Here is a 12501-nt window from a genome sequence, read left to right as displayed (position 1 = left end):
TAAAGGGTTAGTAATAAGCAATGTCAACATCAAATGTCTGTGCCATGAAATGTGAAGCCAGAAATAAATTTTGGCTCATTTGGCTCATTTGGCAATACAGTTTAAAAGTGGTTAAAAGCGCCTGTTCCTTTTTTTTTTTTTGATAGGGACTCTATAGCAGATAAAAGCAGCATAATGAGAGGTCAACATGCCTACAGTGTAACCTCATCAGAAGACATGCTGTGGAGGGCTGCTACATCCCAGTGTAGCAGCAGCAAAAACATCAAAAGAAGGGCTACTAGGGTTCAAATCCCATTCTGAAATCCCCACAACAGTTTCGGTTGCTTAAATGAGGTGATTAAAAGTGAGCTGAATGCCAAGTTGAAGGAAGGAATGGCTGACAACAGCAAATAGTTGGATGATGTTGCAAGTGGCCTGGAGGGCTTTTTGCACAGTAGGATGGGACAATTACTACAGTGCCATATCTATGAACCAAACAAGGAAGGCGATTCATTAGAAAGAAGCTGCAGGTACAATTTGACTGGATGCCTCCTGTATGTGAAATGGACTTGGGCACAAAAACTGATCTTATTTACAATATCTCAATGAAGCCTGGCAGAAAAATAAAGCTTCTTCTTCTGATATCCTGCTCAATTTTTTGTTTATCATTTCATTTATTCATTTATTACCCATCACCAACACTATTAACCTTTCATAAACTTTAAAACAGCTATGGTTATACATTTTGATTTAATCATTTATGCTGTGTTCATCCATTGTCAATTTTTTGCACCGTTTTCCCAACTGAATTTGCATATTTCCCCTCAGGTTACACAAATATGTTGGAATCCACTGGTAACCAGTCAATTCATGTCATATAACATCTTTAAAGTTTACAATGTAGGATTTATATCTAAAGTTTTCTGCTAACACTTCAGCATTTGGTGTGTTCCTCAAGATTTTCACTTGTCAGCAGAGTTAAATGCATTCACTAAGCAACAAGCGTTCACACTGCTGTTTTACAGGAACAGCCTTTTCAAGTCACAGTTCATTATAGTTAACGAGGCATGTGTTTCACATGAAAGATGATGACTGAGTGATCTAGCACTTTGAGATTTCTTGAGAAGTTCTTTAGCCATCAAAAATCCACTGCTGACAATATAAGCTGCAGCATTCAACGTGTGAAACAGGTCAGAAGCTGAATAGATTTACAATGCTGGAACTTTTGTTCTTTTGGAGCGTGCTCTCCACACCTAAAGTTCAAGGTACTTTTTACTTATTATACCATTTTTGAGAATATTCTGTTGAAATAATAACAGTCTTGCTTATACATTCTACAAGATCCCTTCCCTTAATTCTTTTTCAAATGACCGCTGATATGGTATCATGTTCGTCTCACTACCTGTCATGTCAGACAACTATGGCAGGAGAACCAGATTAATCAAATTCTTTAGGTACCATATAGGCTAGAAATATCAGTGTAGTGTATCTTTATTGTCTATGTTGGTTTGCCTTACCCTCTTTTATGTTAGAGTTATGACAAACTACTGCTTTTAGTTTTCCTAATGTTTTTCCTTCAGGTATAGCAGAATGTTCAGTTTTTACTTCTCCAGCTATCCACACAAAGCAGATTTACTATGCACATTAGACCAGGCAGGCCGGCTATTTGACTGAAGTACAGTCCAGTAGCCGTGAGTAAATGAATGTTCTGCATGATGCGTGTGTGAACACACACACAACTTCTGACACATTTTGAGTGTTGTTGGAATACCATACCTTTGTATGTGTGTTATATTTGGTAGAGATAGGTTGCAAGTTTCCTTCTCTCTTACTGCCATTCTTGTGTTAGTTTACAAGGTTCATTATAATCTTGTAATATTACAAGTGCTTATTTACAAAACTTAAAATGCAGAAGCACAAAGCACACTTACAACTCTGAAAGAAAAAAAAAACCTCCTAATCGTCCACTTTCTGATGAAGTTTTGTCTTGCTTGTCTGTAACTTGAAGAATAGACACATGATGATATGACAATGATGAAATCACATCTGGTATTCTACACTCAAAGCGGCTTTTTTGTAAGTGTTTGTGTGTCCATCACAGCACTGGGTGTAGTTTAGGTGACTTGAATATAATTTAGTGGACTTCACCATCTATGATGTTTACAAAATACTGGAGACAGGCTTCTGGATACATGCACACAAAAACACCTCTTCTTCTTTTAACTTTAATTTAACTGTGAGCTCCAACAGCAATGGTTACATAAAGAACTTAAGAATACACTGACTACAGAATAGAAGGTAGGTCACTGTGAAGATAATTTTGCACAAATACCAACCAATCATCAACCAACCAGAGACAATAGTTCAGTTATATATAGGGATGAGATGGATGGATGGATGGATGGATGGATGGAGGGTCAAGAAAGTAGAAAGTTACTATAACAATTACTTTTTAAAAAATAATTCTTTGCATGTGGAGGTTCTGTGTTTGGCACAGGGATCTTTTCCAGTCCAGAGTACCCCAACAACAACCATGAAATTGCCTACGACTGGCAACTCAGAGCGGCATATAACCAAAGAATATTCCTGGCATTCACATACAAGCGGTGAGTAATGAAAATGGGCAAATTATGAAAATGACCAGTATACCATGACCATATTATCTACAGACAGAAATTATATACAGAACACTACAATCATTATCTTGTAGAATAAAATATTTACACAAAGGAAGCAGTGCTCGAAAGTTGAACTGATTAGTTTTACTCTTGATAAAAGCTTAAGTCAGTCATGGCAGTTTGTGGTTTTCTAATCTTTTTAAAAACATACAAGAACTCCTGCAAATGTGACTATATTTTGTCACATATATGTAGTGACTATAGTGTATCATAGTAATGGAGTAGTGGTATGAAAGAAAGAAAGGAAATGTGAAGATGCAAATATTGTAAACTTTGTCTGTACATTCAGGATATTTGGGGAAAGAAGACAAGTAAAAATATATGTTTTTGATGGATTATTTGTATTTATTTGGAAAAAAAATTAAACAAAAAAACATAAATTTTAAAATTGTGAAGCAAAAAAAAAATCCCAATATTTGATTTTTTCAATTTGATTTCCCACCCCTGGTAAACATCATCTGTCCCAGGTCGTGTGGACTGCTCCTCGGACAGAATGAACATCGTGATTGAGAAAACTTATTTGTCCTCTCTGGGCTATGACAACCCCAGTTTGTTTTTGAATGATCCACACTGCACACCACAACTATCAACAAACCAAATTGTCTTCAACTTCCCTCTGAACACCTGTGGCAACATTAGAAAGGTAAACAACTCAATACTTTCTGGAAAACATTAGCAATGCTGAGCTTTTTCTAACAATTATCATAAAAACGGTTGTGTTGTTAGAGATGCATATGCACACATTTATTTTTACTCTCTTTTAAATTGAACAGGTCGATAATGGCAGATTTGTGTACACCAACACCATCCATGCCTTCCCCTCCCACAGCGGCGAGATCACGCGTCAGTCTCCCCTCGAGATTAATGTTTCCTGTTTTATGGAGCAAGACTTAACGGCCCAGATGATGTATATTTATAAGAGTTCTGACAAGATCACTGGTTTAGGCAGACATAATACCAGCATGGCTTTCTACACATCAGGCAGTTTCTACAACAAGGTGTGTTTTTGGGTTAAAGCATGACTTAGAGGAAAATGCCTGTTTAAAATATGATGTTGACATTTATCTTTCATACATAGGTGACTGAAGTTCCTTATGAGGTAGCGGTCAACCAGGACTTGTATGTCCAAGTGGACTTGAATGGACATGACAGCGCCCTCACCCTCTCTTTGGACACCTGTGTGGCCTCATCATCGCCCACTGATTTCCATTCCAGATCTCACTACTTGGTTCGTGATGGGTACGATGAAAATGTGACACTGGCTTCACGGACCCGTTTTCTCTTTAAGCAGGAAGATAATTCTGTTTTTACTCTTAGGTGTCATGTTGATACCACATACCAGCCTATAAGTGGTGGCATCGAATCCTTGGCCCGTTTCACATTTAAGGCCTTCTGGTTCCTAAGGGCGACAGATACAGTGTATATCCACTGCAAGGTTCTGATATGTCCTGCATCGGACGGCAATTCTCGTTGCAATCGTGGTTGCAATGAAATTGCAAGAGATGTGTCCTCAGAACACAACATCCAAACCTTGGTTGTTGGTCCCATTAAACTCAAAGGTCAGAAATCCTTTCAATGTAGCTCTGATATGAACACTGAAAAATATTTTGTATGCTCGAAAAAAGACATGATCTTAAGAACACATTAAAATCAGATGTTTTTCTGTTGTTTGCAGACTGAAAAAAAAGTAGAAGGGGAGTAAAAATCAGAACGAGGATCCACTCAAAACTGCAGTGATCTGCTCCAATCAACTTCCCGTTGTTGTAATTTCTTTACTCAATTATACTACTTTCCTTTTTGTCTTACTACCTGACTAAATGAATCATCAAAAGATTGTCTGTGTTTGTGCACTTAATTAAGCAAAACTCACAAGCAAACATTAAATATTGCTGTTTTTTATTAATATTCTTGAGTAAAAAAAACAAACAAAAAAACCAAAGGCTAGGTTAGAAAAATTTTTACTTATAAATTAGTTAGATTAATCCATCTCACCAATAAAATGATTTGCCATCTCATCTTGGGAGACGTGATCCCCAGAAGGCTCAAACATTCACCACCATCAATGAATCAACAACACAGAGAACATAAGGCAGCCATTACTGGATGTCCCCATTATTGGTACATTTGGTAATAAGAAGACGTTTCTAAAAACATGTAGTATATACTTACACATGTTGCTAAGCAACAGACAACAGTGCCTATGAGAAAAGACAACTTTGCTAAAGTAGCAGTCTTACTGGAACATGTTTTTTTTTCTTCCTTTCTTTACATTGAACATCTAACCAACCATTCAAAATACAATATTCAGTAAATATTCCGAAAAATACTGACGGATGTCAGCATGATTTATCACAAAGGCCAAAAAGTGGCAATCCGGGTGCTACGTGGCAATTCTGAGAAAGTCTTTACAGTAGGGGACAAGACTGAGGGATTCTGTCCTAAACACAGATACTGGATATCAGAACAACTTCATACAATATCAAAAGATGAGAATGTGACATGATGCAGGTAGATAAATAAAAACCCATTAAACAAACTGAGTTACTACCCTCCATTTAGGGCACTATGTGGAGACACTGAAATGACAACAAAGCAGTTTGCTGACCAAAAACTACCAAAGTTTGGCTAAGTGTCACTGATGAAGCCATTTATACAGTCGAGCTGGCATAAACTCGTTTTTTTTTTTTTTTTTAACTAGCAGCATTTATTAAACAAAATTTTGGCCAAAAATCTTTAAACAAAACATACAAAAAAAAAACAAAAAAACAAAACAATGGCTCCGACGGTAAACGTACAATGACCAAACTTTCTCCATAAGGTTCTGGGTCAGGTTGCTGAAGTAAGAAAAGTATACTATAATAATCTCTATTTATATCTAAATAACAGTCCTCTCCAAACAGAACACAAGAAAGTGACTATGTCAGGCACTGCAAAGAAAGTAGTAATGCACCACGCACTAAAATAATTTCAACAAGGCTTAAATGAGATCACTCAAGGCCAACAGTTTCACTCTGCAGCAATGTCGTCAGAGCAATAAGTAGATAAAGTCTAGGAGCGTTAGGAATTTATATGTGGCACTGACTTATTTACGCTGCATGAATGTAGTTTGTATTTTTCAAAACAAATGTGTTGTTGGTGAGTTTCAGAAAGTCAGTTGAGCTTTCCCAACTTGTAACATAATTTTTATAGGGATTAAATCAATTAATATATAGTGTTAAGCAACTGTTTGTGAACATGCCTTTAAACATATGAAGAGCAACTATTACCACTTCTCTGGAAACAATCAGCAATCTTTATTGTCTTATCCCTTAAATGTTGGCATGTATGTTGAATAAACATATTTAAGGGAACCTACAAATATGCTCCATTTACAGTATCAGTTGTTCCCCTAATTTCAAACTATTTCCAAAATGAAAATCAACTTTATCCATGATTATAAATTTAGCTACTTACAACCTTTGTGTTCTCTAGTTTAGCCAAGTGGGGACAGGAATTATATAATTTAGGAGAGTATGGGAATGTGACTGCCTAAACCACCACAAATAAATTATCAACCCGTCCAAAACACTGATCAATGCTTTTGTAATACACTGAAATGGGCACCTTTAAATATGCTAAATGAAAATATCTTAATGCTGACATTTTCTTTTGTAAGTATAGCTTTTAATAACTGAGCTACATAAAGGCCAAGTGAAATATCAATAAATAAAATGACTAGAGAACTAAACAAAGCTGTCTGTTAACAGTTCTTCTCTTGAACAGTCATTACTTGTGCTGTCCGCGTGCAAAGTGGCAGGCAAAGTCATACTTGCTCTTGCATTTGTGGCCACAGATGTTGCACTGGAATGGATTTTCATAGCCATGGCATCCCATGTGGATGGTGTAGAGAATGTTGTCAGGGAAGTAGATGTCACAGTGCTGGCAGTGATGTAGCATGTGGGGGTCTTGAAGTGGTGCAGACAGGCCTGGGGCTGGTGTGCTGGGTTGGCTGTTTGAAATGCTAGGAGTACTGGTGTGCCCACTGTGCTCACTGCATGGTCCACTTCCAGGACTGCAGTTACTGTGTGGTGGAGCCCGGGGCTCTGGGGTAATTGGGGATGAGGAAGAAGCATGAGCCATGCTGGCTGTAACAGCTACAGGATCTGTAGCAGGGTGCGGCTGCTGGATGAGGAAGGGCTTCTCATCCACGACAGACTCTGCTCCAGGAGACATGGGAGGTTGAGTCTGGGCCTGGGACTCTGAAGGGAGACTGGCCAACTGGCCTGCAAGGGTGGACAGCTGATTGAGGGGGTTATCCATGACCATATCATGGTGATGGTGATTTTGATTTGTGGACAGTCCTTCTTCAACTGCTCGACTTTGACTATCGTATGTTTCCTGACGTAAGTGGGGCAGCTCATGGGAGAAATCACTCACATTGTCAGCCTTGTGCACCACCATAGAAGGGGGGCTAAAGTTGATGAGGAGGCGTCGACCATAACCTAGGGAGCTGGCTTTTTTCTGTAAAACGCTCAGCATCTTCTTATGGGAAAGTGACCGAGCACCTTTCATTGGCAAGAGTTTATGACGTCTGCGTCGATGGTGTGACAGATTGCTACGATCGCTGCAGCGGAAGGTGCAAAGCTCACACTTGTAAGGCTTCTCGCCAGTGTGTGAGCGCATGTGGGCCTCCAAGTGGCGCTCGTAGGCCGAAGCAAATGGGCACAGATGGCAACGGTGCGGTTTCTCTCCTGTTTGAAAAAAGACAAAACATAAAAAAACAGACTGAATAAAATTTTGCAGGTGCAGTGTTTCCAAAACAGTAAAAAAAAAAAAAAGAGGGATATGGCAGATGGGAGTATCAGTGTTAAAGAAAATTGTTACTTTTTTCAGTAACAGGTCATCCAATTACTCCTATTATTACAATACTGTTACTGTTACTACTCTAAGATGAGATTTATTTTGTTGAACAGAAGTTTCACATTTATTGGGACTATATTGTAGTACTAGTGGAGAGGAAGCAGTGTGACATGGTTAGAGTCAAAGAGTAGAAGAAGGGTTGCCATGTTCTGTTGTGACTGAGTTAAAGCTAAGAATAAAGCATCAATGAATCAATGGATATTAAGTTCTGTTAAATATTCTGTTACTTTTTAAGAAAAGTTAACAGAATAATTACTTTTCCAAGTAATTAATTATTCTTATAATGCTGTAACTTTGCTACTAACTCAGTTACTTTTAAAAATACGTAAGTTAAAACTATCTTTATTGACTTTTTTTTAAGTAATGTGCACAACACTGCAAATACTTAAATACCAGGACAAATCAATAAGGACAATAAATGTATTGGGAAAAAAAAACACTCATGTTGCGATGTTGTTTCTATTGCCACGTACCGGTACAAAAAAAGATAAAGAATCTTAAATATTGATTAGAAAACACTCACCTGTGTGAATCCGGATATGTTCAATGAGTCGTGCTGTGCCTCTGGTGGCATAGTTGCAGTAGCGACATTTGAGTTTGCCATCATAGGTCCTCTCAAAACCATCCACCAAGATCCCTGAGCTGTCCTCCAATGACATGTCCACCGAGGGGTGATCCAACCCATTCTGACTGCAGTCTGCAGGCAGCAATATTAGCAGGAGTCATTGTAAAGACACAAACTGGAGCAAAGCAATATGCAAACTCTGATTTAACTTGATTATCAAACTGCTATTACAAAAAACCAAACAAGACCTTGCTTTAAAATAGTCATTAAATAACAATGATCCCAACATTTTTCTGCTGCGAAAAGAAATGGTAATAGTGACTATGGTCACCAGCAAAAGTAAGAATAGTCAACATTACACCATTTTAATTTGATTAACTATAAGGAAAGAAATGAGCCGAGCATGTCTTGCACTTGCAACCTTGCTATTACTAATCTGCATCTCGCAAATGCAGCAAATACATTACAAGGACTAAGACACTATGCATTAGCAACACTGTAAATGCATTTTCTTCTCTTGATCTAATCAGCTGTTCCCATTCTTAGGATGGGAAAATGTTGTGTTGGCAACATACCAGTTATATTGTGTATATATTTATGTATATATATATATATATTACAACACACATATGATAACTTATTTCCTTTAAACTATATTTTGTTTCAACTATATTCCCACAGTCATCAAAATTTCACTTGCAGAAATACCTTTAACAGCTAAATGCATAATAAATACATAAAAGAATGATAAAATATGTCTTATCCAGTGTTGGTAAAAAGCTCTTATAGTTGGCAAAGCTGCTTTAAACTGATTAAAATAGGTCTTAATCATCTTTGATCTAATAAATGAATGAATGAATAGATAGATGAATGAATGACTGACTGAGTGAATACATTCTCTGGAATTCAACAATGACATTCTACAGACCTATAGGCAGATACTGCCTTTCATAAGAGTACTCATAAAGCATAAGACACCTTTTTACGCAGCAAATGAGAAACAACTGATTACCTGCTGGCAGCTCGTCCGCCTCCTTGACGCCGCTGACAGAGCCTGAAATCATGTTGACATGCTGAGTCTGCTGGCTCAGATACTCCTGAAAATCCTTCACAAAATCCAGCGTGTCCGGCTTTTCCTCCCCCATTGGATGAGAGTGAAAGTGATGCAACTGTATCCTAAAATACATTCAGACACGTCATACTATAGTGAACACAATTACGAAGGCGTGTTTAATATAATTCAAAAAATGGACGTGAAATGTATTTACAATATGGCTAAAACATGACAGAAAAAAATCATGTATTGACACCAACTTAAAAAGAGCTGCAATATCAGTGTAATTAATGTTAGCTAGCAGATTTTAGAGACTGATATTTACCTTTTTGAAGATCAAGACCAAGATAAGTGTAGCCAGTTTTCAATGGTTTAAAAGACGGTTTAGAAGGCAGTCACACACAAAGACAAGACAACCGTGCACAACAATGATTGGCAAGCAGGAAATCGGCGCGATCTGCAGTCTGCTCGGTCGCTTCTACACCATAGAATGTATAAACTAGACTGTATAGACTTTATGCTACACGCAGCTCTCGACCACCATCATGCTGTTCCCACGCTACGTGCGCAACGTTAACCAGACAGCTAACGTTAGCTTATCCAGTAGAAACCATTCTAGTCAGAAACATCACCGAATGTAGCCTAATGCGTAATTAGTTTAATTATTATTCTAGCTTCGTCGGAATTTAATATTTCTATTGAATTAAACAGACTTGTTGAAAAAGCCAACCGGCTCAATCAAAACAATTAACTACTCGATGGAGTCAAAGTTCATTTTATGTGCGTCGAGAAAACCCGTCCCTCCGAAACTACAACACGCATGCTACGAAGGGTTCCGGTGTTGAAGTTGCGGTTAAAGTAGTAATTGATACAATGTAAAGGACCATATAAGATCATCTTACGTTGTTAAGATCAATATTGACAGACATAAAAAGCAAATCAGACAAAAAAAAAAAAAAAAAAAAAACCCAAACAAAAAACAAAAAACTATTTTTTTAGCCCTGAAAATAGTAAACTGTTTTCTATAGACTCTCAAGCAAATAGTGTTGCATGCTTAGTTTTAGCACCAATATAATACTAAAATAATTGTCTTTTGAACTTAGTTTCAGGGCAAAAAGTAAATAAAATTCTTGTCTATCAACTTTTAACTGATGGCGCTTATTCAGAATCTATTATTCATTAGGTATATGACTTACAGCTGATACTGATGCAGTCTTATTGTTTGTAAAAGAAACAGAAGAAATGTTTTGAAACCATCAGCCTATATAATATTAGCTATTACAAAAAGAAAGTGCCATAATATTAGCTATTACAAAAAGAAAGTGCCATTTATTCTGAAATATGTAGTATGTGAACAACCCATCTCTCACCACCAACTTATGAATTTAACAAATAGTCTGCCTGGTCATGTCTGTGACATGACACACTACTGGACATACCGGTTATAATTATGCTCAGGTGGCAAATGAAGCACAACAATTACAATACTTTCGAAAGCTATTGACTCATTCATTCATGTTTTATTACAATCAATAATTTACCAGTAAGCTTGTGGTGGAGATCACATTGCCCCATTTGTGTCAAACTTGTAGGAAAACCACTGAGGAGAAGATGATAAATGACCAATTAGAGAGAGGCCACTGTATCCTTTTACTGCATTACAACCGCTACTGTCAAAGCAAGAGTATTACAGCAGTAATGTAAACCTGCTGTGAGGGATCTCTTGACTTTGTAACACGAGTCGCTCATTTAGCATTGACCCTAGAGTTTATCTACCTATCTTCACTGTATTCTTTACAACAACTGGGCTTGTTTGTATGACATTTGAGAAAAAGAAATATTTTACCATTGCAAAAACATTTCTGAGCAGTGCAAGCATTTCCATGTGGAGTTGCTATCATATGGTCATGGATGTAAATCCAGTGGAACAATCTGGACACTAGATGGTGCACACACACCAGTGGTGAAATAACATCTCAGTGTTGCTAAAGCACTCCCTGTGGCGCTTAACAGAGGAGACACAAGTAGTTCTGACATACTGCGAGAACATAGCTCAACACGACACAATTTGGGACCATTTTTGTGTTGAGGTTTTGTCTGATGCAGTCTGTTTCATCTCATGTTGTTTGGAAGGAGCATGTGCCGACCAGCAGAAGACATGACAGTCAACCTCACCGGTTGAACCATGACCACCGGAGCAGCCAATTACATCAACCACTAACAGCCTGTCCACACTAACGTTATTTTATTGCAATTTAATTATGCTCAGGTTTCTATGGGGGCCTGAACCTGTTGAATAATTTACACACAGCCAGGATGATTTGTGGGCACTAAAAAGACAAAGTGCACACTTCTCTGTGCACTAATTTGTTTCAATAGTTTTGTTTTTAATTCTAACCTTATAAATGATTGAACTACTAATCCTATGATAAATTTACTTTAAAGAATTTCCTGTTGTTCAATGCGTTGTGGCCTTTCTATTAAAAAAATTATTTAATACACCTAAAAATACTAAAGGGGGAATAAAGGGTCAAACATTAATTTAGCATTCAAGACACATAAAGCTGTTCTGCTAAAGGACAGTTTATCTGCTAATGAGACTGAAACCATGTCATACTTTCATTTGCAGGCAGCTTGTTGGTCCTGCAAGTAATCTTTAGCAGTATATATGTATAAATTCTAAATATTTTTTGTCACACTATATATGAATATATTATATTACAAAGGCCAGTCTAAATCCTGATAATTTTTTTAATTCAGTTATATTCTCTAATATAACTTCAATAATGAAGGTCTGGCCTGGGCAAAAGCTTTGTATAGGCTTATTTAAATTACACGAGTGAGTTTGAAAATAGACCCTGGCACAAGTAGCATAGCCTCAGGAACATCACCTGTCTTTGAGGAGCTTGTGGTGTTATCCACTTGCTCTGATTCACATTTAAAAAGGTAGGAATGAAAAGGTCTCCTTCTCCTCTTAATCGCTTGATTCACAGGCCATTTGTGGTTTGACGCCACACAAGACAATTTATTTGTGCCTCTTTTCCCAAATCAAATTGGAGTTTAATTTAAAGAAGGTCTGCAGCAGTTTTTTAAGACTTGATGTCATTTGTTGTGCTTGTGTAAAAGCAGCATTAGGGATCACCCTTCACAGAAAGCTTTTTAATCCCAGACAAGTGCAGCCATAGTAACAGACGGGAGCCTCTTGGATCCTGAAGGGTGAAAGGGGACTTGGACAAGATTTATTCTTCTTTGACTGAGACTGTTGCTTTCTTGGGGTCTACAGCTCCATGGAGAGCATTTGGAAAAAGAACTGAGAGGTGGGGGAT

The 12501-nt window shown here is 37.5% G+C and overlaps 1 protein-coding gene across 1 annotated transcript; it reads right to left on the bottom strand.

Annotated features, from left to right (window-relative positions):
• Nucleotides 1-4637: 4637 nt before the first annotated feature.
• ikzf5 (IKAROS family zinc finger 5) lies at nt 4638-9865 on the bottom strand. Its single transcript, XM_079248863.1, has 4 exons — nt 9501-9865; nt 9134-9297; nt 8080-8253; nt 4638-7387 (listed from the first exon to the last, which is right to left on the bottom strand). The coding sequence occupies exons 2-4, from the start codon at nt 9264-9266 to the stop codon at nt 6423-6425; spliced, it is 1272 nt and encodes a 423-aa protein (XP_079104989.1). The 5' UTR covers nt 9267-9297; nt 9501-9865; the 3' UTR covers nt 4638-6422.
• Between the last annotated feature and the right edge of the window lie 2636 nt (nt 9866-12501).

Source organism: Telmatherina bonti (assembly GCF_933228915.1).
Source record: "Telmatherina bonti genome assembly, chromosome: 11".
Taxonomy (NCBI): domain Eukaryota; kingdom Metazoa; phylum Chordata; class Actinopteri; order Atheriniformes; family Telmatherinidae; genus Telmatherina; species Telmatherina bonti.
Note: the sequence above shows the minus strand (reverse complement) of the source record. Positions and strands in the feature narration are given on the sequence as shown.